Source organism: Hordeum vulgare, chromosome 3H (assembly GCF_904849725.1).
Source record: "Hordeum vulgare subsp. vulgare chromosome 3H, MorexV3_pseudomolecules_assembly, whole genome shotgun sequence".
NCBI lineage: Eukaryota > Viridiplantae > Streptophyta > Magnoliopsida > Poales > Poaceae > Hordeum > Hordeum vulgare.
This window is the reverse complement of record NC_058520.1, coordinates 111,729,680-111,757,505: the sequence shown is the minus strand read 5'-3', so window position 1 is coordinate 111,757,505 and position 27,826 is coordinate 111,729,680. Positions and strand designations below refer to the sequence as shown.

General features: G+C 43.5%; 1 protein-coding gene and 1 long non-coding RNA gene across 4 annotated transcripts; one reads left to right on the top strand and one right to left on the bottom strand.

The window, feature by feature from the left end:
• Positions 1-5: 5 nt before the first annotated feature.
• On the top strand, positions 6-6,661 carry LOC123443158. Its single transcript, XR_006630581.1, has 4 exons — positions 6-296; positions 5,538-5,925; positions 6,006-6,131; positions 6,471-6,661. It is a non-coding gene; the product is annotated as an uncharacterized LOC123443158 (long non-coding RNA).
• On the bottom strand, positions 863-9,178 carry LOC123443157 (potassium channel KAT2-like). 3 transcript variants are annotated; one of them, XM_045119444.1, is made up of 11 exons: positions 7,183-9,178; positions 6,878-7,093; positions 6,619-6,774; positions 6,491-6,548; positions 6,075-6,392; positions 5,329-5,568; positions 5,128-5,226; positions 5,005-5,037; positions 4,735-4,920; positions 4,017-4,641; positions 863-3,208 (listed from the first exon to the last, which is right to left on the bottom strand). In XM_045119444.1, exons 1-11 carry the CDS (start codon positions 7,296-7,298, stop codon positions 3,096-3,098), a joined length of 2,160 nt encoding a protein of 719 aa, XP_044975379.1. In that variant the 5' UTR covers positions 7,299-9,178; the 3' UTR covers positions 863-3,095. The 3 variants fall into 3 exon arrangements, with proteins under 3 accessions (XP_044975379.1, XP_044975382.1, XP_044975381.1); XM_045119447.1 differs by having other exon boundaries at positions 6,075-6,318; positions 6,510-6,548; XM_045119446.1 differs by having other exon boundaries at positions 6,878-7,249; positions 7,352-9,178.
• Between the last annotated feature and the right edge of the window lie 18,648 nt (positions 9,179-27,826).

The window sequence follows — 27,826 nt, the reverse complement described above, 5'->3', positions numbered from 1 at the left end:
AATCCCATGCGCGCAGTGCGCTTTGGGCTGTTCGGTATGCAAGCCGCCGCCGCTGCTCGCCCGCCGTTCGTCTCCACGATGGAGCTTCTAGAAACCGCACCAGCCGCCGCGACCGCGCGCCTGCCTGCTCCCGGCGTCCCCCGTTCCCATCGCGCGTTACGGGCGCCAGCCTCCTACACCGCGACGCACTGCACTGGCCGTGAGAGACCGGCAGGCCTGGAACTTTGGATCGATCGCATTGTGCTGCCGGGTGGTTGCTTAGTCTAGACCTGGAGTCGCAGCGGCGAACAGATTGTGTAAGTACCGTTGTGTACGCTTCTTCCTCAAATGGAATTTGTTTGATGAGCTGAGTTTCCAGGCTTCTTAGCTTCAGTTGATGAATTTGGTGAGTTGAAGTAGCTAATTTCGATCTGTGTGACTTCCTGTACAATTGTGCATTGTCGTCAAATTTGGTCGTTGAATGATCTATCACCGCGTCTGCTGGTCATGCTAAAATTAGTTTTCTTAGTGCACTAGTTAAATGCAGTAGCAGTTTTGCAAAGTAGACAGCTAGCTAACGAACACTCATTCCTATCTATTGATAGAAAAGAAAAATCTTCGTCACGGACTTTGCCTTTGTTCTTTTTTTTTTTAGATTTGAGGAATTCCTCATATCCAAGGCAGCTCCCAACAAACACCCCACCCATATGACTATGCCTCCTTTTGAATCGACAGTAGATTGGGCTTCATAGCTACTTTCATTCTAAAGACGAATATTAGTCAATAGGCAGACTTCTTTCAGTAGCAAACATATTCATTTTGACCGGGCTCCGCACACCTTTGGTACTTCTGGAGGGCAAGCAGTTTTATGGTGGCTTCCTTCTTAGGGTAGGGCGACGAATACTTCCAATTCTGGAAAGTCATTGGGCCGCCTTTGGAAGCTAAAGCGAAAGTTGTAGAAAGCCGGGAGAAAAAGCGAAAGCTTGCTCGAAACGGCCTATACCCTAACCCTCGGAGCGAAGACCCAAAGCGTCACTTTTTTCAAAAGGAAGGAGTTTTTTCTGACTGAATCCATCCATAAAGCCGCCAAGGAAACGAAGTTCGTTCCCTTTCATCAAGTGGGTAAGGTAGGCAAACCACTTAAGCTTTGCCTTAGACCAACGGAACAAAGCTAAGACGTAGGCTGAATGGAAAAGGGAAAGGGACAAGGGCGGTCGTCGCTTGGCGTGAAGGCTGTTGGTTCGGTATGGTACTAAAGGTCCTCGGACGTCCAGGAGAATTTTCTTTTGGGATGCTGTGAACCCTTGGATCTAGCCAATACAGCCTCCCATGGTTTTCGTTACCGAGATATCTTTTCTTTTTCCTCAGGGATTTTTTGGTAATCAGCTCCCATGCTGCAAACAGTCAAATCTGAGCCTTGTCGCTCTTCTTTCCTCGTGGGCAGGAAGTACACCAGCAGTGTGTGTTGCGTGATTCCACTGTGTTTTTTGCACTTGACTAGGTGGACAGTTGACCGGAAGATAACTTCGCTTCGCCCGGCCAGCAGGCGGGCGGCGTGCTTATCTTGTGTGACAACACTACAGAGCGAGTAGCTCTTCTAGTCGGGCAGCTGTGTGACAACACTCCTGAGAAAGTGGCGCTTTTGTGTAATATGCTATTGTCTCAACACCCTTACGAGGTAGTGACGAGTTTCATGCGCTCTAAGCCCGGTCCACACGCAGTTAGGAGGATTGGCCTCTATCTGAGTGGTACCACCCACCCTACCCTACTACCTATAGGGGGCCATCCGTCCTACAACCGTCCGAAAAGGAACTGCAGAAATCTTGAATAGGGATCCTACAACGATAAAAAGAATCCCCATAAAAATACCACTAGATCGAGCACCAGTGATTTCGTATCTGGTCAAAATCTTGGCTAATTGATCGAAGTGGGTAGCTCCAGTAGACCCATAGATCATGGAACAAATAGGGTGGGTAGGCCCAACCACCACACTACACCTATAGACGTGAACCCCCCTCCTTACCGTATGTGCGACTCTCACCGCATACGGATCGCACAAAGACTCCAAAATCCATCCCGAGCTTTTTATTCCACCTCTCCCCCCTCTCCAATCCTCAATTAAACTAGCCTTCCCCAGCAAGAAAACGTATCCGCTTTAGCAACAAAGCGCTCATCCCTTGCTTCTTCTTGAGCGCGCAAGGTGCTCAAGACGGTGATTCTTGCTTAAAAAAGGGCTAAAGCACTCCAGCTTCGAAGCTGGAGTTTTCAACTTCAAAACTACAGGTTTTAGCCCTCCTGCTGGGTGGGCGCTTCCTTCATCTATCGTATGTCTCGCTTGGCTTCGTCCCGAACCAAGGAGGCATGATGGCGGGCGCGTGCGTGTGCCGACTGCAGAGACTACAAGCCGACGCCGTCTCGATTGGATGATGTGAATGTGATATCTAACGACTTCCAATTTGAACACCCAGAGTTATTGTTATCTACCGAGAAAATGAAGTACTCCCTCTGTAAATAAATATAAGGTGTATTTCTTTATCGAGGGAGTAGTTGCCAGTTGCCGCAACATAAAATTCCAGTTTTCGCTCGTACTAATTTGTTGAAGAATTCGACCATATTTGATCATTATCATCTAAATAGTTGCAGTCTCAAAGCGCACAAGTTAATAATCAAAAGGTCAGAGTACCTTAGTTAGCTAGAATAGGTCGATCGCCAATTTGTTTTTAACCATTGCCAAGAATCACCGTCTCGCTTGGTGAAAGAATCACCGTCTTACTTGGTGAAATGTTCCATATTGCTAATATTTGTTGCGTGAAAGTGATATTCTTGCCTAGAACGATCAATTCAGCGGAGGTCTGCCCTGGCCAAACATTTGATCAGCAGAACAGATTTAAAACTGTTCCGTCATATCTTCATATCTACATTCAGAACTAAATTAGTACTGTAGTTACTCTACAACTGTAGCTCCAACTAATTCCTGGGTGGCATTTTCTTCATGATTTTACCAAGTCGCTGAAGTCCTGTTTGCTGAGATTTAGGCAACTTTTTCTCAAATGCGAGTCGTACTTCAAATCCTATGCATTGCTGTTTCCACAGTTTATAGTTTTGAGCATCCTTAATCAAACTTCCATAAGAAACAACTGGTCACCATCTCGAATTACTGCTATGTCGTCAATTTCAGCAAAATCTTGATTGAACAGCTTCACAGGATAATAACCTGGAAACTTCTCACCTACAGAAAAAATACAGGATAAGGCATTCACACTAAATGAAGGGTTGCACTGCATGATTTAGACTGTATGCAATGCTGGAATCTGGCACTAGGCGAGTCGTAATGTGTCTTTCACACTATTAAGGTACTGCAATTACTGGTTGATCTCAACAGACTTGCACCAGTGAGCTAGGACAGCTATTGTTCATTTTTAAGGGGGGGCATCAAAGGAACTGAAAATTTCCTAATACAGGACACAACTGGATCTGGAATATATTCATGTAGGATGCCAACTACGAATGACAAATACCAGAAAGTTCCGGCTTTCTCTATTTGGGGTTAATACAATGTGTCATTGAATCATCGACTTAGTATATTGAAATCAGAACTAGCTAGGTCCTGGGCCTGATGCTTTGGGGATATGGGCAACACCTGACGTACTGTGTCCAGTTAAACAAAAAATCAGGTGTAGGACTAGTTAACAAGCATAAGCTTTAGTTGAACAGTTATAAGTAAAGCTTGTAAAACTTAACCTAAAATGTTTATTTAACATGCAAGCATGTTAGCTTAGGTTATCAGAAGGTAGTGGTTTGCTAACCAGTACTGTGTCATATAGTTATGTTCTGGTTGTGATCTCACATTATAAAAATCCTTTCGATTCTCATATAAAATCCAAGTCACAATACTCTAGCGATAGCTATGAGAAACCTAAGCAACCTCATCTCTACTGACAAGCTGAAGCCCCTTACCATCAAATATCCTAGAAGCTATAAGAAGCTAAAACCTCCTAAATCAGACTTTAATGCATCTGAATTATATAAGTACTTACGAGCTATGCCAAAAAGTCGATCCAGAGATCCTGGTAGATTTATGACTTTTGCATATGGCATCACTGAACTTCTGTTCTGTTGTGGATGCATATGAATTGTCACTCTTTTTATTTCTGAAATCACAGAATCAGCTTCTATGCATGCATCAGTGATCTCCTGGAGTTCTCCAGCAACTGAGCATGTAAGCATTTTATCTGTGATAATTGGCTGCCCTGATATTCTGTCTTTCCCTATGTTTTTGAACCTATCTCGAGCCCCTCTATATCCTGTCATGCAATTGTCGGTCGATGTATGTTCATGTTCATCTGCCTCCCATTTGTCCGTAATCTGACTTGTAGCAACACGATTTTCCATATCTTCACTTTTATCCGGAAAATCAATGTTTATATTGGAGATACCCTGTTCAATAGTACTGTGAATTGCTCCATGTCTATCTGATTCATTGAGTTCTTTACAACGTTCTTCACTGCAAGCCAGTGTTAATGTTTCTTCTGCTTTTGCTTCATTGTTTATGTTGACTTGATTGGCTGCAAAACATCTGTTGTATTCTCCAAAGTGTTGATCGAGCGTCCCTTGACATACCTCTACCGTGTCAGTAGAGAACCTTTGATCTGAGTTCATTTTCTGCCAAACGCATAAGAATATTAATTTTGTTCTATATAAACAACTAAATTATCTAAACACGATGCCATAATGATAAAAAAGCTGTGAACTCACCTGGTAAAGATTGTTCATTATAATTTCCTTGTCGCGTTTGTTTTCCTGAATAATGTTTTTGAGCACTGTTGTGTTAAGCCTTAATAGTTGTGAAATTCTGGACGTGCGGAAAGTAAATGGTTGAGGAATGTTGCAGAGAACTCCTATTTCACCAAATATGTCACCACCTGATAGTAGCTTCTCAATCTGGATTTTGTAATCATACATATCACATCAGATTCTGCATTAATTTTTATCCTTTAAAATATATAATCATTTGTCGTCTCTTACCTTTTCTCGCCCATCAATCATTATTCGTTCTTCCTGCCAAAATAAAAGCAAAACTTATACTAGTATGGATGGTTTTATAAGAAACTGAGGTATCTTGACAATCAAACTTATAGTTGGACTAACCACTGCTCCTGAAACTAATATGTAAACATCTGTAGGTGTTTCATTCTGGAGTATGACAGTTTCTCTTGGTGGGTAGTACTCTGCTTCCATTGTGGTAACCTACATGTAGACGATAACATATTACCTTCAAGCTGTTGATGATATTCAGTGTACACCATTTTACAGTTGATCTAGAATAAGAAACTAATTTTGTTTTCATACCAATTGTAGCCTGCAAGTAAAGGAAACACCATCGAAAAGATAGATTTTTTCTAGGACAGGAAGGAATAAATGGCATGCTATGCTTGAACGAATTGCCTTGGGGAGACTATCCAATGTTTCCTTCTGTTTCAGCCCTTCTGTCTTATACCTCAGGCAGATATGAGCTAGCATTTCATCACTAATTTGTTCAGGTAACTGATTTCTTGCAGCAAACCGAGAGGCAGCATGGACGGTATCTCTCTGCAGAGTTGAAGACAGGAAGGTTAGGAGGAATAAATTAGTACACGATACTCTTGAAATAAAGCTCTTGCTTCTATGCATGCCAACACATGTGCCATACACATTCAGGTATATCTACATGCATTTAATCAGTGGCGATTCTATGTTCAGGCTGTGGGAAAAACAGCCTAAAATTACTGTATACTATGCAGAAAATAATCTAAAAAATTAGCAATGACCCCACAGGATATTCCGGCTGCCTTCGCCGTTGCATTTAATTAGCTAGCTTTTTCATGTGTATCTGAACATGCATGCCCTTAAGCCAGTAGGTACACATGTGGTTTCTTTTTCAGCCTATCCTGGCCTACAGTCTATAAGGTGAATATATATTACAGTACAAACAAATTCACATGTTTCTTACTTCCATTTCCGTTTCTTATCCAATCCTTTTTGTAAAGCCAAGCAGGAATATTAACAATCACAGAATGACAAAACAGATCTTGAAAGGTATTGTGAAGAGTACGTACAAAGTTCCTGGTACGGCAACTTCCCTGGACAACCAGGTTTGTCATGTTACCAATGAGGTATGCTGTCAATCCCAGGTTAAATAGCATGAAACATATGCAAAATGACATTTCTCTTGGATTCTCCGCATGTAAATCGCCATAACCAGTTGTTGTGAGTGTTGTAATGGACCAATAAATTGATGTCACGTATCGAACCCATAGACTCTCTGATCTGTAGTTTGGTATTGCTGCTCCTATCCAGGTTCTTGATGGATCGGGGTATGTATCAGCTATTAAGTAAATGAAACATCCTGAACAATGTATTGCAAAAAGAGTAACCTGCGATGCTCACTCAAACATGCAGAATTATGTTTCATTCATCAGGCATTAACACATCAATTTGTTTCATACTTGCAGAGGAGAGGATGCAGACTTACAGAAATTAGTTTGGTGCACCTTATCCAGTAGTAGTTCAATCGGATATCCTTTTCAAGCCTAGAGGGGCCAATTTACCTTAGTAATTTTCAGTTCTCTTATTTTTCAAGTTTCATATAAGAGAACATACCTGGCAAATAAAGCACTGAGGCGTCGGAGACGCCATAATCGAAGCATGTTAAGTATCCTATAGGCAAGGCCATTTCCATGCTTGTTAAAGAGCAGCCCAAAGGGTTGATATGGAATTGTGGAACAGACGTCAAAAATGAACCAGGAAGAGAGATATCTGTGTACGAGTTCATGTTAGCATTGTTCAAATTGTAGCTTTGCACATGTGCTTTACCATTAAGAATGACGCACTTGAGAAGATTTGAGGTGCAAGTACCAACCTAGCTGCAATCCTTTGTGGATTATCCACTAGAAGATAAGACTTGTGATCGAGATACGCTAGAAAAAAGGTGAGAACAATATCAATTGCGAAGAAGCTATTGACAATGTTCTCAACTATGAAAAGCTTCCACGAGAGATGTCTCAGAAATGCTAGTTCAAACGGGTAGATCCATGCTGAATAAACAACGAGCACAAGCAAGAATGTTTCCCAGATCCTGCAGACCCACAAGAGTGGAAGATTATACCAAGTATTTGTGTACACATACATATATGATGCGAGATAAAGTAAAGAGTTCTATTTTACCTGTAACGGGAATCATAGGGAGAAATGATAAATTTTCTCAACTTGATAGATTGATTTGCTCTTGCTCCTAGAGATGGGAGTAGGTCATTGTGGAAGATGTTGTTAATATTATCCATTGTAGTATCTATGAAGAAGCAGGGTGTATCTTACTGTAGATCCTAGTACTTACAGGCTATTTGGATTATTGAGGAGGATTTTGATCTTGGAATGCCTTTGAACTTTCATGGATGGTACTATTCTGTGTTGAAGTATTGGTTGTGCAGAATAAATAAGAGTTTGGTTTGGCTCCAAGATGGAAGAGGATGGAGGAAACAGCGGAAGTGAGATCCTTGATGTGGGCATCAAAAGATAGTGACCTGCTCTTATTTGTTCTTTTTTGTTTCTACATGAAAATAAACAAACAAGTGGGTTGAGTTTACTGTTCATGGTTTTGGTAGGTTCGTTATGATGGGCTGTAACTGTTTTGGTGTACCACTACTGAGTATGGTCAGGGTTTAGGAGATGATGTTTGCAGTTCGGATTTTGCAGAGTTATAGACATAATTAACTAGAAATTAAAAAATTGGAAGTTCATATGATGAAATGTCATTTCATTTATGATTTTGTAGCTAGGGAGGGACTCCATTCTTCCATAGTAGTGATGTGAAAGTTTAGTCCATGATTAAAAAAATCACACTTTGCTGTCTGTATGAATCCGTTCTATATGAGGTACTAATCTTGCCGGATGTTAACTGGAAACATTTTACTGGCATCTGAAGTGAAGACTTGATATAACATTAGCTAAGAAAGTATAAGTAAAATGTTTCCATTTGCTTTTATTTTGTGATGCTGTCAAAGTAACAACATGAAGTGAGCTTAAATGTTGTTCCAGCTCTTAGCATCCTTTTCCATGCTATGCATTTTGGCAGTTATATTGTACAAGTATACTTCTTCTGGTCAGTAGATAGGTCTATTCAATATGCCTGGGACCATTTTTTTGGCAATAATAAAAGGCAGTCACCACTATCATTACTTTCTGATCCTTGAGCAAACTAATCATGTACCAGACATTAAATATTTTTTCTTGTTGACCACAAGTAAAGAACCTCGTGTTATCTGGGTCACTTTATTTTCATATGTCCACTCTTCTCAAAATCGAAAGTGAAGTTCATTTTTTTCTGACACTTCAATAAGAATCTACTACGTGCTATTTAAGGTGAAATAAGCATGTGCACGGTAATACATTATCTCCATGGTTGTAGATCTTTCATGCACCTTTCTTGCAACGTGCGGCTGTTACTAGAAACTTACAAGTTACAACCACCTGAAATTGGCAATGCCTTGCTTATTTGCCTTGCGGGTTTCCTGGGAGTATCAAGAAAGAAACAGCCTGCTTTCTGCAACCTATGAGCAAGTGTGCAAGTTGAACGGCTTGAGCTTAGCCTGCCTCACAAAGTCACAATCCACTGACTTCCATCACGGGCTTCCTGGGAGTTTTGCATCTTGCTGGAAGCCTGGCTGAGAAAGGGAGAAACCTTGGCCGACATCTCATCCGTGCCTGATACTTTTCAACTTTCATCACGTGTAGCTATTGATGATCACCTTTCTTTCTTATGCTACCCTCAGGTTTTGTTAACATGTGAACTTGCTTTTTATATATATCAGCATCTGGAAATGATTTGGTTTTTGTTTACTTCCATGCGCAGAAGTGCCAATTCGTGGAGAATAGAGATGGTTCTGGGATCTACCGGCCCATTTTTCGCAGAGTCATGGCTTCCATGTTAACCAGCAGGACCCCTATGTGTGTGAAAATTTATGAACTATTGACTGGTTGGGTTAGGTTTCAGCTTGTAGATTCTGTGTGTGATTGGGGTTTTGCCGTTTTGGAAATGGAAACCGTTGTACAGTAACTGGTTACTGGCCAAGACTGCAGCTGATTATCTCTTGAAAAGATGTACTGAATTGGGCAAAGACTAATTTTGACTGAGTTGATCATGATCTGTTTACTGGATCGTCAGTGTCTTCTTTCTCACTAGAATTACACAAAACTGGACTGTTTGGTTGAACCAACGCCTACCGTTTACTCCTCAAATTCGGTCGTTTGGTCGTACCCATTTCATGCTTCAGGAAAATGTTCATATGGCCTGGGGAGGGGATCTGGATCATTTGCACCCCCCCCCCCCCCTACATGGGGTTTGATGATTTGCCCTAGGCTTGTTCCAATAGCAAGTGGCCCAGGCCCCACACATCAATCTCGCGGGGCGGGGGTGGCAAGTTATCAATGTTAGAGTAAAATGGGGGTAAATAATCCATTTTCTAGGCTTTGTCTTGGTTATGGCTACACAAAAGAAGAACCCCTTGACTCAGGCGCCACCCTAAATCGGCCATCCTATAGTGGGAGGGAGGGCTGGCTACTACATCATGCTTCTTTTATTTCTATTTCTATTTATTTCTCTAAAAAACCACAATTCTATTTATATTTCTGAAATGGATACACATTTTATTTAATCTAAAAAAATGTCTCGCTTAAAAGTGGCCATACAGTGTAAAAATATCTTCGTCCAACTTTAAGGAATTGTTGGTAGCATGTGAAAAACAAAATGCTCGCATACTACAGAAACAATGCCTTTGACATTTAAGAAAATGTAAAACAGTTCTCATAATTTTAAGAAATGTTAGTATTTAAAAAGAAGCACGTTGCATTTCAAAAAATGTTCACTGTTTCAAAAAATGTACATGACTTCTTTTAAATGTTTCATACAATGAAAAATGTTTACAAAGTATAAAAAATGTTAAGTACCATCCCAAAAGTGTACATGAAATTCTAAATAAATATTACGCGTTTCAAAAAAATATTCAAGACTATTTAATAACAAAAATGTTCACATAGTTTAAAAAATATTTCAAGCCAATAGGAAAATGCTCAACGTGTATTTGAAAAATGTAGTATTTGAAAAAATACATCATATATTTGAAAATGTTCAACGTGTATCAAAAAAAGTCCACATGTATATTAAAAATGTACTGTATGTACTGAAAAAAGTGGACATGTGTTGAAAAAGAAAAGAAAAAAATGGAAAAAGAAAAAAGAAAAAAAATGTGAAGAAGCAGAGAAAACTAAAAAATGGTGAAGATACGAAGAAAACCATAAAAAACATGGAGAAAAAAAAACTCGAGCGAGAGGCACTAAAGTACTAGGTCGGCCTAGCCCCTTGCACCCAGAGGGAGACCAAGTTACGTCTAGCAACAGACGACAAGTTGCCATGAGGATATGGCTTGATCCTATAAGTAAATCGACTGATTCGTCACCGTGGGAGTTATCCATTGGACGTTGGGCTTGTCGATGAGATCGCCCCTGTTGTGTGTCCTCCTAAACCTGCTTTCCCACATCACTCACCACAGCAGCTTTGCGCCCTCCCACACTACATCGCCAGCGTGAGGGGTGGGGGTGGAGGGGGGCATTGCATGGTCCGAGCTCGTAGCTGTGACCTTGCACGCGATGATAGTGGCCCTACTCACAACTGCTCAGCTCCTCACAGCCATAGCATGACCCCACCTTGTCGTGCTATCTAACGACCTAGGATGGGGGTTGAGCACCGATTACAAATAGGTGTGTGATAGAGAGATGGAGAAGAGACAACCCGAGGGGGGAATGTGTGGTTCTACGAAAAGGAAGGAGGGATTATGTATGGAGAGTGATAGATGGGTCCCATCGCATAGCGTACATGGCAAGACGTGCGAGATCGGTCGGTCGATTCCAAAGTCTTTCCTATGGCCATACCACTTTTGTATCATTTGGGTTCACTCAACATAATTTATAATACTACTCCAGTTCTTGTGATCGCTAGCCGGAGAGTCCAAATTTTGTGATGTTTTTTCTCTTTATTTTGCAAATACATGTTAGGCTTTGTGGAATTGTACTGTCTTTGCCACTTCTTTTGTCGTTATCCCTCAAGATGTGTTTTTGGAAGTAATTGAAGCATTAAGGAAATAACTCCCAAAAATGATAATAAAATCACATCAATTAATGTGATAAAAAACTAGCATAAAAGATTGAAGCGTCTAGGAGGAAACTGGAGCCAGCGCAATGCCTCCAGGGGGTCGTACCAACTTCCCTGCCTCCTCTCCGTCCAGTACTTCCACCTCGTAATTGGATCGAGGGTTAGAAGCATACACACACCAGAAACTCGCCCAGAACACTAAACCTAGCCTCCAAAAGGAATTGGCATGGAGGAGATCGACATCTTCACTACCACGTGCAACGGTGCAAGAGGACATCAACATCAACCATTGTCATCGTCATCCATCTCCATCTCGTTGTAATACTTAACCCCTCGTGGATCACTACATGTATTACTCGTTTGTATCGTTCATGTTTACCACTGTTGTCCGTATATTGTTCGTCATTCCTATGTACAACCAAACACCCTATTCTCGAGGATATAGATGAACCTTGGTATGTTTAGGTGCTAAAATGTTAATAAGGATATGAGATTCTCTATTGAATATTCGGTTTAATAACCTTCATGAATGTTGTGAAGAGGGCCCAGTCATCATTTTCACCGCAAGGCCACGAAGCATATTGCTGTTATTGTAAATTTCATGGGGTGAAGATAATTTGAGGTAACAGTAAAAGCCTTCACTCCTTATTTTTTGCAATTGGTAGGGTTATAATGGAGAACCCTTGGTGATGCCACGTCCATGTGGAAACCCTTAATTACCGTAATTGTAACCTGCAGGGAGAAATCACGATGATGACGTCTGTGGTACAAAGTTTGCCTCGAGTAGAACGTATTATGTACCTTGATCCTCCTAGCTCAAACGTCAAGAGTGTCTCAAGTGTCTAGTTAGTGTCATGTCGTTGCATAAGTCACATTAGACACATACTAATGGAAGTTCCAGACTTCCTGAAAACGCCGTATTCCTTTGCTAGTTTCATGTGTTGCTCTTTCGTTGCTCTCATTTATTTTTGTTTATGTTATTAATTTCATGTTTGCACTTCAGTCAAACCATTATTTATCTCCGTCACCAGTTTGCTTTGAGTCTATAATTACTTGCAGGAACAAATCCATAAGTGACTACAAGGGACAAATATCCAATTCATATGCTCTTTTTGGGATCAATACTTCTACTTCGAAAAAACTACAATTAAACCATGCACACATGGATTCTATCACTAGGTACTACTTTTATCACGATGGGTACAAGTTAAAGAACACAATACTAACAAAGACGAGCCTTGAGCCCAACCATTTTGGCTCATTTGAAGCCACATGGGTCGAGTGGCATGTTTCCTATTGGACATGCACTAAAACATATTTCACTAAAGAATACAATAAAACAATCTTTGTACGTGTTCCTGAATGCACCTTGTATTTATGTGTTTTTTAATGCTTGTTTTACAAAATTTAGAGTAAAACTTCATTGACATAAATGAAATAACTAGCGAATGTGGCCACGCCTTGTTTGGGATAAACAAATCCTAGCATGTCCCTAGCGACCCATCCATGTTTCCACTTTCCCTTTCCACCACCATCGTTGATGGTGGTCAAGTTCTTCGCTTATTTCATGACCCATCCAGTAGGGTTTTCACGTACCATCATCTTCCTCATGTGTGACACCTTCAGTGTCATGCTACAATGACCTTACATTAATGATGTCATGTCATTAAGTTTAAATAAGCCAAATTTCCGGTTGATAAAAATCAAAGCCATTTACAAATTTAAAATTATGTTAAATTATTATTTCTTCAAACATAACAATAAAAATGTTCATAATGTTAAAATTATTCCCTGAGTAACTGTGTGGTAGAAATCAACTTTTTAAATGTTTAAGTGACCTTAACCTATTTAAAACAGAGCCATCAACATTAAATTAAGTCATTTGAAAATAAACAAATAATTTTGCATTTCAAAATAAATTGAAACTTTGTGTGCTAGCTCAATATATTGCCTACTATTTATGTACTAACTCTCATGTGCAACAAAAATCATTAGGTATTAAAATAAAATGAAAAACATAAAATAAAATATAAATCATTAAAAAATAAAAAGAAGTAGAAAAGAAAACCTATGTACTGTTGGGCTGGGCGTGTACGTGCACAGGGGAGGCCCACACCAACTCGGGTCACCCCTTCCTTGCGAGAGGAGGCAGGCGAGGCCGTGGCGGTCATCCCGCAACCATGACCGCACCTCGGCGTGCATGGCAGCCATCAGCCCCCCTACCCACCTACAAGAGTCCGACGCCCCTGCTACTTTATCGAACCTTAGCCCCCTTTCTCCCTCTCGCGCCGCAGCTTCCCTCGCCTCGCCGTCAAGCCCTCGAGCTCCACCGGCCTCGTCTCCTTCCTCCTCTCCCATAAGGTCGAGTCGGAGGCCACCGCAGCATCGTTCCCTCCCCCTTCTTCCTCCCCGGACGCCGCCACTCGCCATCCCCGATTACGGCCATGTTGTGCCCTCCCCGAGCCTGCTTTGCTCCTTTAAAGGGCCGCTGTGAGCTTCCCGTCGATTCCCCGTCTCTCCCCCAATGGGATTTCGTTGCCGTAGCCTATGCTACTACTGCCCTAGCCTATGCTACTTCTGCGCTGCAGCTGCTCATGCTCGTGCCTCCGGTAGACACGCCCGCAGCTCCGCTCTCGCTCGCCACTGGTCGTGCTCACTGCGCCCCTGTATGCGTCCGCCCGTGCGCAACCCGCGCCCGCAGCCGCTTGACGCAGCCGCTGCACTCGCCCGCCACTCACCGTAGTTGCTCTTGTGCGGTTATTACTGATCACCCTTGACGCAACGCTGCTCCCCTGCATTGCCAACGCTCGCCTGAGCTCTCCCGTGGCCCACGTTCGCTGCCGCTACTGGCTGCAGTTTCTGCTGCCGCCCGCGCGCACACCTTGCCTTGGTGCTAGCTACTGTCGCTGCTCCTTCCCCTGCCTGCTACTTTGCTACTTCTTGAGCTTGCGTTGTTTTTTTCCCTTGAAGAGGAAAGGGTGATGCAGCAAAGTAGCGATAAGTATTTCCCTCAGTTTGAGAACCAAGGTATCAATCCAGTAGGAGTATCAAGATGAGGCACCAATGCACCTGCGCAAAAACAAACAAACTTGCACCCAACGCGATAAAGGGGTTGTCAATCCCTTCACGATTATTTGCAAGGTGAGATCTGAAGGTGAAAAGTGCAACAAAGTATTTTTGGTATTTTTGTAGATCTGAATATAGGATGTGAAGTAGAACCGGGGGCCATAGTGTTTACTAGAAGCTTCTCTCATGATAACAAGTATTACGGTGGGTGAGCGAATTACTGTCGAGCAATTGATAGAATCGCGCAAAGTCACGACGACATCTAAGGCAATGATCATACATATAGGCATCACGTCCGAGACAAGTAGACCGATACTTTCTGCATCTACTACTATTACTCCACACATTGACTGCTATCCAACATGCATCTAGTTTATTAAGTTCATAACAAACGGAGTAACGCCTTAAGCAAGATGACATGATGTAGAGGGATAAATTCTTCCAATATGATATAAACCCCATCTTTTTACCCTTGATGGCAACAACACGATGCGTGCCTCGCTACCCCTTCTGTCCCTGGGTGAGGACACCGCATGGTATGAACCCAAAACCAAGCACTTCTCCCATTGCAAGAATTATAGATCAAGTTGGCCAAACGAAACCCATAACTCGAAGAGAATTACAACGATACGAAATCATGCATATAAGGGATCAAAGGAGACTCAAATAATATTCATAGATAATATGATCATAAATCCACAATTCATCGGATCTCGACAAACACACCGCAAAAGAAAGTTACATCGGATAGATCTCCCTGAAGATCATGGAGAACTTTGTATTGAAGATCCAAGAGAGAGAAGAAGCCATCTAGCTACTAGCTATGGACCCGAAGGTCTATGGTGAACTACTCATGCATCATCGGAGAGGCAATGGTGTTGATGAAGAAGCCCTCCGTGTCCGAATCCCCCTCCGACAGGGCACCAGAACGATCCCCAGATGGGATCTTGCGGAGACAGAAGCATGCGGCAGTGGAAAAGTATTTTTGTGGCTCTCTTCTTTGGTTTCGGGATTTTAGAGAATTTATAGGCGAAAGAGGTAGGGAAAATGAGGCACGTGGGCCCCACAGGCCTGCCAGGCGCGCCCCCCTAGGGCCCGCCTAGGGGGCTTGTGACCTCCCACGAGGTCTCCTGCCTTGGTTCTCAAGTCCTCTGCGTATCTTCTGTTATGGAAAAAATCATCCCGCAGGTTTTATTCCGTTTGGACTCCGTTTAATATTCTTTTCTGAAAAAGGTCAAAAACACGAAAAAAATAGAAACTGGCACTGGGCACTGAGTTAATAGGTTAGTCCCAAAAATGATATAAAATAGCATATTCATGCATATAAAACATCCAAAGTTGATAACATAATAGCATGGAACCATAAAAAATTATAGATACGTTGGAGACGTATCAAGCATCCCCAAGCTTAACTCCTACTCGTTCTCGAGCAGGGAAGTGATAAAGACCAATTTTTTGATGTGGAATGCTACCTAACATATTTGTTCTTTGTAACTTCTTTATTGTGGCATGAATGTTCAGATCCGTAAGATTCAAAACAATAGTTTACTATTGACATGAAAACAATAATGCTTCAAGCATACTAGCAAAGTAATCATTAACTTTTGAAATAACAAGGCCACAGAAAGTTATCCCTACAAAATCATATAGTCTGGCTATGCTCCATCATCCCCACACAACGAATTTAAATCATGCACAAACCCGGTATTTGCCAAGTAATTGTTTTCGCACTCTTACTTTCTCAAACTTTTTCAACTCTCATGCAATACATGAGCGTGAGCCATGGATATAGCACTATAGGTGGAATAGAGTGTGGTGGAGGTTGTGCGGAAAAAAGGAGGAGATGGTCACATCGACTCGGCGTATCAATGGGCTATGGAGATGTCCATCAATAGATATCAATGTGAATGAGTAGGGATTGCCATGCAGCGAATGCACTAGAGCTATAAGTGTATGAAAGCTCAAAAAGAAAACTAGTGGGTGTGCACCCAACTTGTTTGCTCACGAAGACCTAGGGCAATTTTGAGGAAGCCCGTCATTGGAATATACAAGCCAAGTTATAAAATGAAAATTCCCACTAGTATATGGAAGTGACAAAACGAGAGACTCTCTATCATGAAGAACATGGTGCTATTTTGAAGCACAAGTGTGGGAATAGATAGTAGCATTGTCTCTTCTCTCTTTTTCTCTCATCATTTTTTTTTGGTGGGCATCTTTGGCCTCTTTTTTTAATTTCCTCACATGGGACAATGCTCTAATAATGATGATCATCACACTTTTATTTACTTACAACTTAATACTTAGAACAATAATGACTCTATATGAAATGCCTCCGGCAGTGTACCAGGATGTGCAACGATCTAGCTTAGCGTATGACGTTGAGACATCTCGCTAGCTATCTTACGATCTGAAAATGACGACACATGTCATGAGACGGAACAGTGAAAGTTGCATGGCAATATATCTCGGAATGACTATGAAAATGCCATAATAGGTAGGTATGGTGGCTGTTTTGAGGAAGGTATACGGTGGGTTTGTGCACCGGCGAAAGTTGCGGGGCACTAGAGAGGCTAGCAATGGTGGAAGGTGAGAGTGCATCTATACCATGGACTCACATTAGTCATGAAGAACTCATATAATTATTGTGAAAGTTTTATTAGTAATCGAAGCAAATTGCTAAACGCATACTCCTAGGGGAAGGGTTGGTAGGTGTGATAACCCACAAGTGTAGGGGATCGCAACAGTTTTCGAGGATAGAGTATTCGACCCAAATTTGTTGATTCGCTCACAAGGGGAAACGAAAGAATATTCTCGAGTATTAGCAGCTGAGTTTGTAAGATTCAACCACACCTGAAAGATTAGTGTCTGCAAGCAAAGTATCAGTAGCAAAGTAGTATGATAGCAACGGTGTCAGAAATAGATCTGTTGACGGTAGACTATTCCTAACTGTCGTATCAATGGCGCCAGTGAGTTGCACATGGACGGGGAACTATTATTCCCCGACAACGGAGACGAAAAAGGATCTTGCGACAAGTAGCAACGAAGCAGCAAGGAACAGCATTAGCTGCAGAGTAACAGCAGTAGCAACAGACTAACAAAGTGGCCCAATCCCTTTTGTAGCAAGGGACAAGCCTGGACAAAGTAACATAGCAAGGACCAGTAGTAAAAGACTCATAGGCAGTGGATCGGTGATGGATGAGTGTGCCGGATGTGATTCATCATGTAGCAGCTATAACACGGAGAGATATGTAACTAGCTCCCACTCGTCAATCTAATGTAGGCATGTATTCCGTATGTAGTCATACGTGCTTAGGGAAAAGAACTTGCATGACATCTATTCTCCATCCCTCCCGTGGCAGCGGGTTTCTAATGGAAACTACGGGATATTAAGGTTCTCCTATTAATAAAAAACCGAACCAACGCATTAACACGTGGTGAATACATGAACTCCTCATACTATGGTCATCTCCGGGAGTGGTTCCGGCTATTGTCACTCCGGGGTTGCCAGGTCATAACACATAGTAGGTGACTACAACTTGCAAGATAGGATCTAAAACACACATATATTGGCGACAACATAATAGGTTTAGATCTGAAATCATGGCACTCGGGCCCTAGTGACAAGCATTAAGCATAGCCAAGTAGTAGCAACATCAATCTAGAACATAGTGGATACTAGGGATCAATCCCCGTCAAAACTAACTCAATTACATGATAGATCTCATCCAACTCATCACCATCCAGCAAGCCTACGATGAGATTTCTCACGAACGATGAAGAGCATCATGGAATTGTCGATGGAGGAAGGTTGATGATGACGATGGCGACGATTTCTCCTCTCCGGAGCCCGAAACGGACTCCAGATCTGCCCTCCAGATGAAGAACGGGAGGTGGCGGCGCCTCCGTATCATAAAACGCGATGAAACCTTCTCTCTAATTTTTTTTCGGGCGAGACGGAAGATATAGAGATGATTTTGGGGGCGGTGGTGCCACGTGGGCCCCACAAGCCCTCACGACGCGGCCTAGGTGAAAGGATCGATATGGTTGACTAGAGGGGGGGGGGTGAATAGGCAACGACCACTTTTTAATTAAACTTAGCAAGTTAGGGTTAGCAGCATATAGGTTCTCTAAAATGTCAACAAGGAGGTGAACCTATATGATGCTACCAACGAAGATAACTAAGACAAGTAAGAGATAGACAACAACAAAAGCATACACCATGTAAAGGTTAGAGATAACCGCAAGTGCAACCAATGAAGACGAGGATGTGTTACTGAAGTTCCTTCCCTTTGACAGGAAGTACGTCTCCGTTGGAGCGGTGTGGAGGCACAATGCTCCCCAATAAGCCACTAGGGCCACGTTATTCTCCTCACTCCCTCACACAATGCGAGGTACCATGATTCCACTATAGGTGCCCTTGAAGGCGGCGACCGAACCTTTACAAACAAGGTTGGGGCAAACTCCACACAAAGCTTGGAGGCTCCCAACAAGACCATAGAGCTTCACCACAATGGAATGTGGCTCCAAGGTGACCTCAACCGTCTAGGGTGCTCAAACACCCAAGAGTTACAAGATCCGCAAGGTATTGGTGGGGGAATCAATTTTCTCTTGGTGGAAGTGTAGATCTAGGCCTTCTCAACCAATCCCTAGGAAATCAACAAGTTTGATTGGCTAGGGAGAGAGATCGGGCACTTTTGAGCTTAGGGAGCAACAATGGAGCTTGGGAGGGTCAAAGGTAGGGTTCTAGAGCAAGAAGAACCCTTTATATAGTGGGGGGGGGGGAATCCAACCGTTTTCCCACTCATAGGCCGAGCCGAGCGGTACTACCGCTGGCTGCAGCGGTACTACCGCTGGCTGCAGCAGTACTACCGCTGAGCCCATGGTAGTGCAGAGGCACTACCGGGACAACCACCACCAAGAAAGTCTTCACAAAAAGTCCGACGAAGTACAACCGCTAGGAAGGCGGTACTAAGTTCCTGGAGCGGTACTACCGCTGACCAGGGGCGGTACTACCGCCAACACAACGGTACTACCGCTAGGGCTAGCGGTACTACCGCCAGCTCTAGCGGTACTACAGCTGGGGACAGCGATACTACCGCCAGCTCTAGCGGTACTACCGCTAGGAGACCTTTTTGCAAGAGGAGATAAACCAGAGGCGGGAACCGCTCCAAAGTTGCAGGGAAAGGGAAAGGAGATAAAGTGTGTGCGTGCAAAATTGATTCCACCCAAACCTTTCCACTACGGGTCCCCTCTTAATTGTACGGCGTCCCTATGACTCAAAGAAAGAGAATCATAGAGGACACCGTGCTTCTGTTCCACGGAGGGTGCCGAGTCGTCTTGTGCCGTTGACATGAGTTATCTGAAAGCTTAATGCAGACGATTAGTCTTTACGATACTGTCATCAATCACCAAAATTACTTAGGCATAAATATGCCCTAACAATCTCCCCCTTTTTGGTGGATTGATGACAATACCGGATTTGCACAGTAGATAGCATGTGAAGATAAAGATAAATGATAGAGATAATTGAAGAGCATATGACTCACATCATATGATGAAAATAAGTCTCACAATAGACCAAGTCTCACATCACACAAAGCAAAGATAGAAAATAAGATCAAACCAAGTTCAAAGCAAACACGATAAAGATAAGCAAGGCTAAAGCAAAGCTCAAATCCAGCTCCTAGAATCTCTCCCCCTTTGGCACAAGACACCAAAAAGGGGCACACCTAACGACACAGGTGGTCACTCCGCATACTCATCATCCCCAGATGCGTCCGTGGCATCCGGATCGTCCTGCTCCTCCTCAATGTCCTCCTTAGAAGCCTCCTCCTCTGCATCAGACCCAGTCCACTGATAACCTTGAGCCCGCATCCAATCAGACTCTGGTGTGATGTCGTCCTCTGAGCCGCTTGAGATATTTACATCAAGGGTCCTCAAGACACGCTTGTGCCTCTGACGGTTCTCCTTCTGGGCCACATGAGACTGATATTGTCCCTTGGCCTGCATACAGAAGAGAGTCTTCATTTGATCCTTCAGTTTCACTGCCCAAGATGGCATAGCAGAAGAGCGGGTTTGTGAAGCAGGTTCTCCTCCAGCAGTGGTCTCTGTGTCCGTGTCCATGTGCTGAGAAGAAGTTGATGGGTTGGCCCATTTGTCTTTGGTACGGAGCTTGATAGGATCATGCACAAAATAGTCAGCCTGAATAGGGAAGGGATCTACCAGAAAGACCTCTTGCCACCTCTTCTGAATATAGGCAAACAAGTAGGGCCCGTAGATGGGAACCTTGCGGTTCATGATGCAGTTCCAGAGCTCATTTAACATCACGTGGGCAATATCGAGAGGGGTAGTTTCCTTAGTCCTAGCCTCCTCACAGAGCAGAAGCATCTCAGCTAGATGACCATGCACCTCGTCAAAGTTGCCAATTCGAGGAAAGAGAGAGTTGCGGAAGATCCGATGCATGATATCCAGATGCTTGGGGAGCACACCTTTCTTCACATAAAGTTGTTGCAGCCTGTCCTTGGGGGTGGCAGTAGATGAAGAAGGAGCATGAGGACGCATCCCAAGAGCATTTTCGTCCCCCTGAAAGTCAACTTTGAGAAGCTGCATGAACTCTGACTAGGAACCTGTCATCTTCTGAGTACCGGTCATCCAAGTCATGGTGTGCACGTCATCAGGTGCAAAGTGAACAGTGACATAGAATTGGGCCACAACATCTGGGTCAAATTCTTGCCTGAAGGTGATGATCTCTTTGAGGCCAAGCTTTTCAATCAAGGAGAGAGCCTCACCAAAGTAGTATGGATTCCGTTGAAGGTGAGTAAGGTCAATCCATTGCACTGGGACATATATCTTCTTGAATGGCTTGATGATGTCGCGATAGATCATGCAGTGATCCCGTGACCAAACATGTTCGATGTTCTTGATCTGAGCCTTCTCTTCCAGATAGTGATTGCGGGTGCGGAATACCAGAAAATCCCTCGGGGGCATAGTGCGAACGTTGATCCCTTTGTTCTTTGTAGCTGCCTTCTTGAAGGACCTCTTCTTGGGATTCAAACTGGAGGTGGCGGAACCCTCTGGAGCCTCTGAAGAGCGATACTGCTTGGGTTGGGTGTTACGTGCGGGATTCGAGCGGCGAGCACCACCTATGACACACAAGACACACACCCAAAAAAGACCGACAGGAGGAGTCAAGACAATGGTCAAAAGAAGCATAAGAATAAACTCACATTGCCAAACACAAAGAAAAATATCCTCTTGGCGGTAGTACCGCTACCCCTCGCGGTAGTACCGCTGGGGTCCTAGCGATAGTACCGCCAGGCTGGCGGTAGTACCGCTAGGGGGTTGACTTTCAAATCCGAATATAAAGAAACCCATAAGAATGACTAGATTTGATTCAAGAGGTCCACGACTACTGCATAAAACCACTACAAGAAACACCATAGCCCTAATCACATGGGAACCTCAAGAACATCTAGATAGAGACACGCCTAGTCAAGGGGATTCAAGTTTTAGATCTAATCCAAGAGAAGTATGAGAAGAAGTACTTGATCTAAAACATGAAGAACTAGGGCATGTCAAGATAAATGCAATGAATCATAGAACCTACACTCCCCTAGGATATCTCCTTCGTTCCATCCAAAAACTAAGAACAAACCATAGCCATGGATCCAAATCACCAAGCTCCTAACCCTAGAACAAGCAAACACCAACCAAGGGAATAAAGTGAGGAGCTTTACCGGCGTCCATGGCACTTGATGGAGGAAGGAGGAGTGGAGCAAACCCTCCAACTCAAGGGAGAGAAGGGGCTCCGCAGATAGAGATCCAAACGGGGGGAGTTCGGAGTAGAGGAAGGGAGAGCCACGAGGAAGAAGAAACAGGGCAAGAAAAACGGGCCCCCTCCTTTATATAGCCCAAGGGGTACGTGCCAGCGGTAGTACCGCTACCCCTCGCGGTAGTACCGCTGGGGTCCTGGCGGTAGTACCGCTCCCCCTGGCGGTAGTACCACTACCCCTTGAGACAGCCCTAGTCAAGTCGTGATAGACTGGGGTCCTGGCGGTAGTACCGCTACCCCTGGCGGTAGTAGCGCTGGGGTCCTGGCGGTAGTACCGCTCAAAATGGCACAACTAGACATAGAATTTCGTGGAAAAGACATGGGCAACGACTAGTCAGTGAAATAACAAGATACCACCAGCAAGGTAAACTGACTAGTCATTTTGTATCCTTTCTTTCATATGAGAGAAAGGTGGGGGCAGTGGCGAGGCCACCTATGTTTGAGACAAAGGTATGACACCGCGAAGAATTATCCTTGGGTTCATGACCAACGCTCGTCTTTGAAGCACAAGTGCCATTTAGCAATGGCTAAAGTGAAAGACTTGATCGATTTATGCATAATGGGGGGAGGGAAAGTTCATTGAGAGAACAACACTCCCCCTATGTCCATGCCTACATCTAGAACCGGATGTAATGCATAGTGAGGTGCAAAGTGCCTAGTTTCAATCCACATTACTTGAATCAATGATATTTAGCTCATGCCTTAACTCCCAGAACCTTGCTTCATCTAGGGGCTTAGTGAAAATATCTGCAAGTTGCTCTTCAGTGTTGATGAAGTGGACCTCAATATCACCTAGCTTGATATGTTCACGACTGAAATGATGACGAATATCAATATGCTTGGTCTTGCTATGTTTCACCGGATTGAGGGAAATCTTGATAGCACTTTGATTGTCACATAGAAGAGGCACTTTGTCACAAGTGACACCGTAATCCTTTAAAGTTTGCCTCATCCATAGTAACTGTGCACAACAACTTGCAGCTGCCACATCCTCAGCTTCGGTGGATGATAGTGAGACACAATTTTGCTTCTTTGAAGACCAACTTACTAGTGAGCGACCAAGGAATTGGCATCCTCCAGAAGTTGGCTTCCTCTCCACACAATCTCCTGCCCAATGTGAGTCAGAATAGCCCACTAGGTTGAAGTTTGCTCCTTTGGAATACCATAGACCAAAGTTTGGGGTATGAGCCAAATATCGAAAGATTCGCTTAACAACCATATAATGACTTTCTTTTGGTGCGGATTGAAACCGTGCACAAATCCCTACACTCAACATAATATCCGGTCTAGATGCACAAAGGTAAAGGAGGGATCCAATCATGGAGAGATATACCTTTTGATCCACTGCTTTACCATTGGGATCACTGTCAAGCTTCCATCTTGTTGGCATGGGGAACCTGACCGGCTTGACATCCTCGAGCTTGAACCTCTTGAGCATGTCTTGAGTGTACTTGGCCTGTTTGATGAAGGTCCCTTCTATGCCTTGTTTAATCTCGAATCCAAGGAAGAACTTCAACTCACCCATCATAGACATCTCGAATTTCTCGGTCATTAATGCAGCAAATTCTTCATTGAAAGAGATGTTAGGAGAACCAAAAATGATATCATCAAGATATAGTTGGCATATGAACAAATCCCCTTTAACCATCTTAGTAAAAAGAGTGGGATCTATCTTCCCAATTTCAAACCCACGATCTTGTAACAACTCAGTAAGATACTCATACCACGCACGTGGGGCTGCTTTAAGGCCATAGAGTGCCTTATTAAGTTTGTATACATGATTGGGGAGCTTGGGATGTTCGAATCCCGGGGGTTGTTTGACATAGACCAACTCATTTAAAGGACCATTAAGAAAGGCACTTTTCACATCCATTTGCTGTAATTTGAAATTATGATGAGAAGCAAATGCAAGCAGCATGCGAATAGATTCTAGACTAGCAACAGGGGCAAAGGTTTCACCGTAGTCGATACCCTCAACTTGGGAGTAGCCTTGAGCCACCAATCTTGCCTTGTTTCGAATCACAATCCCATTGGAATCTTGCTTGTTTTTGAAAATCCATTTGGTCCCGATGACATTATGTTCCTCCTTTGGTATTGGCACTAAATCCCAGACTTGATTACACTCGAAGTTGTTGAGTTCTTCATGCATGGCCATAAGCCAATCCTCATCATCGAGCGCTTCCTGTACCTGCTGAGGTTCACAATACGAAACAAACGCGTGATGCTCACAGTAATTCCAAATTTGTTGACGAGTGGATACTCCCCTTTTCAATCTGCCAAGCACATTCTTCATAAGATGTGACTTGACTCTTAGCTTGTTCGCAATCTTGGTTGCTCGACGCTCCAAGAGTTCTGCATTGGATAACTGGGGAGCATCGACTTGATTACTTTGCTTGCCCTTGCGTTTTGAACCTCCCTTGGCACCAGTAGCCCTTTTTGGAGCCGCAAAAGGGAATTGAGAGACAGTATCCTGATCAACTTGATTTTTGACTTGAGCAGGTTCGCTGGTTTGTCCTTCTTCTTGTGGTTGCTCTTGATCTTGATCTTGTGCTTCTATTTGGTCTGGATCTTGTAGTTGCACTTGATCTTGATCTTGAGCAGGTTCAAAACCTTGGGTAAGTGCTTGTACATCATGGGACACATCACCATCTTTGGGCAATTGGTCTTGTCCTTGAGCTTGTTCAACTTGTTGATGGTCTTCTCTTTGTTCATCGGAAGCGTGTGGGGTTTGTGAGGATGATGGATCCACTTGAGTAGAGCACTGTCCTTCTCCTTCGGCCACAAGGGGTTCCTCAATGGGGTGTATTTGACCAATCCCCATTCTTCTTATGGCTTGGGGAGGAATTTCATCACCTACATCACAAAGACCACTTTGCTCCACTTGGAAGCCATTATTTTCATCAAACTCCACGTTACACGTCTCCTCAATGAGCCCGGTGGACTTGTTGAGGACACGGTAAGCATGAGAGTTTGTAGCATAACCAACAAAGATGCCCTCTTGTGCTCTAGAATCAAGTTTAGCTAAACGTGCACCTTTCTTGAGAATGAAACACTTACAACCGAATACCCGGAAGTACTTGAGATTGGGTTTGTTTCCAGTGAGAATCTCATATGGGGTCTTGTTCAAGCCTTTGCGGATATAGAGCCGATTGGAGCATGACATGCTGTGTTGATGGCTTCAGCCCAAAAGTTATATGGAGATTTGAATTCCGCCATCATTGTTCTTGCAACACCCATCAATGTCCGGTTCTTCCTTTCCGCCACACCATTTTTTTGAGGGGTATATGGTGGTGAATATTGATGTTTTATTCCCTCATCACCTAGAAACTCATCCAAGGTGTAGTTCTTGAACTCGGTGCCGTTGTCACTTCTAATCATCAAAATATTTGCTTCATGTTGATGTTGAGCTTCATTAGCAAAGTTGATGACAGTTTGTTGAGTCTCAGTCTTCCTATTGAAGAAATATACCCAGGTGTATCTTGAGTAGTCATCAACAATCACCAAGCAGTACTTTCTGCCTCCAAGACTATCAAATGATGGAGGACCGAAAAGATCCATATGGAGAAGCTCCAATGGCCTCTTAGTGTAAATGAGAGTCGTTGGACGATGAGAAGTTTCATGAATCTTTCCTTCAATGCAGGCACTGCAAGCACGATCTCTTGCAAAACTCACATTCGTTAGTCCACGAATATGGTCCCCTTTGAGGAGACTTTGCAAAGATCTCATATTGACATGAGCTAGTCGGCGATGCCAAAGCCAGCCCACATCAACTTTAGCCATTAGACAAGTCGCAGTCTTAGTGGGTCGCTTTGAAAAGTTCACCACATAGAGACCATTTTCGACATATCCAACATAGGCTACTTTAAGAGTCTTGCTCCACAAGAGGACCACAGTATCAAGATTAAAGAATGTGGAAAAACCCATAATTGCAAGTTGACGAACCGAAAGTAAATTGTAAGCAAGGGACTCAACAAGCATGACCTTCTCAATAGATAACTCTTGAGAGACGACCGCCTTACCAAATCCCAATACCTTTGAAGATGACGCATTGGCGAATTGGACATGGGTGGGCATAGATGGAGAAGGATGCACATCCACCACTAAGTCCTTGCTTCCGGTCATATGATTTGTTCCTCCACTATCGACAACCATGACACCCCACCGGAAGCAAACTCCTGCAATAGATCAAGGCTTGGTTTTAGGTACCCATTTTTGAATGGGTCCTTTAATGTTAGAGACAAGGGTCTTAGGAACCCAAATAGCCCATTCAATGGACTCATAGTAAGAACCAACAAATCTGGCATAAACATGCCCATCACTAGCATGACATAAAACATAGGAAGGGTTGAGTTTGCCGGCTGTGTTAGTAGGAATGGTTTTGCCCTTCTTGACGCTACCATCGTCCACCTTGTTTCTGTTCACCTCCGGAGTCCCTTCGCCCTCTTTGACAAAGATGTCCATGAGGGTAGGGGATCGTCTGTTCCTGTTCTTCCTTTTTCTTTTTGACTTAGATTTAAGTCCAAGTCCCTGCTTTCCTACCACACCCTTTTGATTGCTCAAGAGGTCGTTCAGGCTCTTCTCGCCTTCGATGCATAACACAAGGCCGTTCTCAAGTTTCTCCTTCAACTTGGCATTTTCCTCCACAAGATGTACATGCTCACAACAAGGGTTAGTTTTACAAGCATTATCAATTAACATGAAAGGAGGACACGTAGAGATTTCCTTGGTAAGATTTTCTTGGAGTTGATCATGAGACTCTTTCAGGGAGAAATGAACACCTTTCAAGACCTTGTGAGCCTTGTCAAGTGTGTCAAACTCCACTTTGAGTCTGTCATGGCCAACCCCAAGAGCATCCTTTTCAGACTTAAGCATACGAGTAAGAACAGTAGCATGATCTAGTTTCTTTTGCACTTTAGCACAGTCATCGTTGTATGACTCCTCAAGAGCCAAATGAAGAGTGCGCTCCTTTTCTAGTGCAATGGATAGTTCAGCAATCTCATCGGCATAGTCACGACTATGTCCTTGAAGCTCAGAGATGGTCTCCTCATGAGACTCGATGAGGTCACTAGCCTCACCCAGTTGTTCCAAGAGAGCAACAAAGTGCTTCTTGGATTCTCCCTTGATTGTGCACATAAATTTGTCAAGATCATGCTCATTAAGTTCCACAACATCACTATCATCAACACAATTCAACAATGAAGGAGTAGTAGCAATGTTGGTCTTAATGATGGGGGTTACTTGATCGATACCTTTGTCCATGAGGCACTTTGCGATGTGGTTCTCGTTGGGGGCGTTGAAGAGAGACACCTTCTTGGGAGAAGGGGTGGCAATGGCGATAGTTGCAGTTGCCACCATATCATCATCGTCGTCATCATCGGAGGGGTACTCTTCAAGTGCCACCATACCCATTGGGTGGGGTTTCTTCACAAAGTTGTTCTTGTTTGGGAATGACTTGGTTTTGTCTTTGCGAATGAGCTTGCCCCCATTGTCTTCCCTCTTCTCATAGGGACATTCTGCCATGAAGTGACTCACATTACCACAGTTATAGCAAGTCCTCACTTGTTTCTTGGGTTTGAACCCACTTGAGTTGTTCTTGGTGAAGTTGGGTCTTGAGTTCCTCTTGTTGCCCCAGAATTGCCTTGACGCAAGAGCCATGTGCTCGTGGTAAGCATACTTAGTGTCTTCAGGGCAGCTCTCCTCTTCCTCATCCTCTTCTTCTTCTTCAAAAGCAGCTTTTGCCTTTAAAGCAAGGTTGGGTGAAGCTGTCT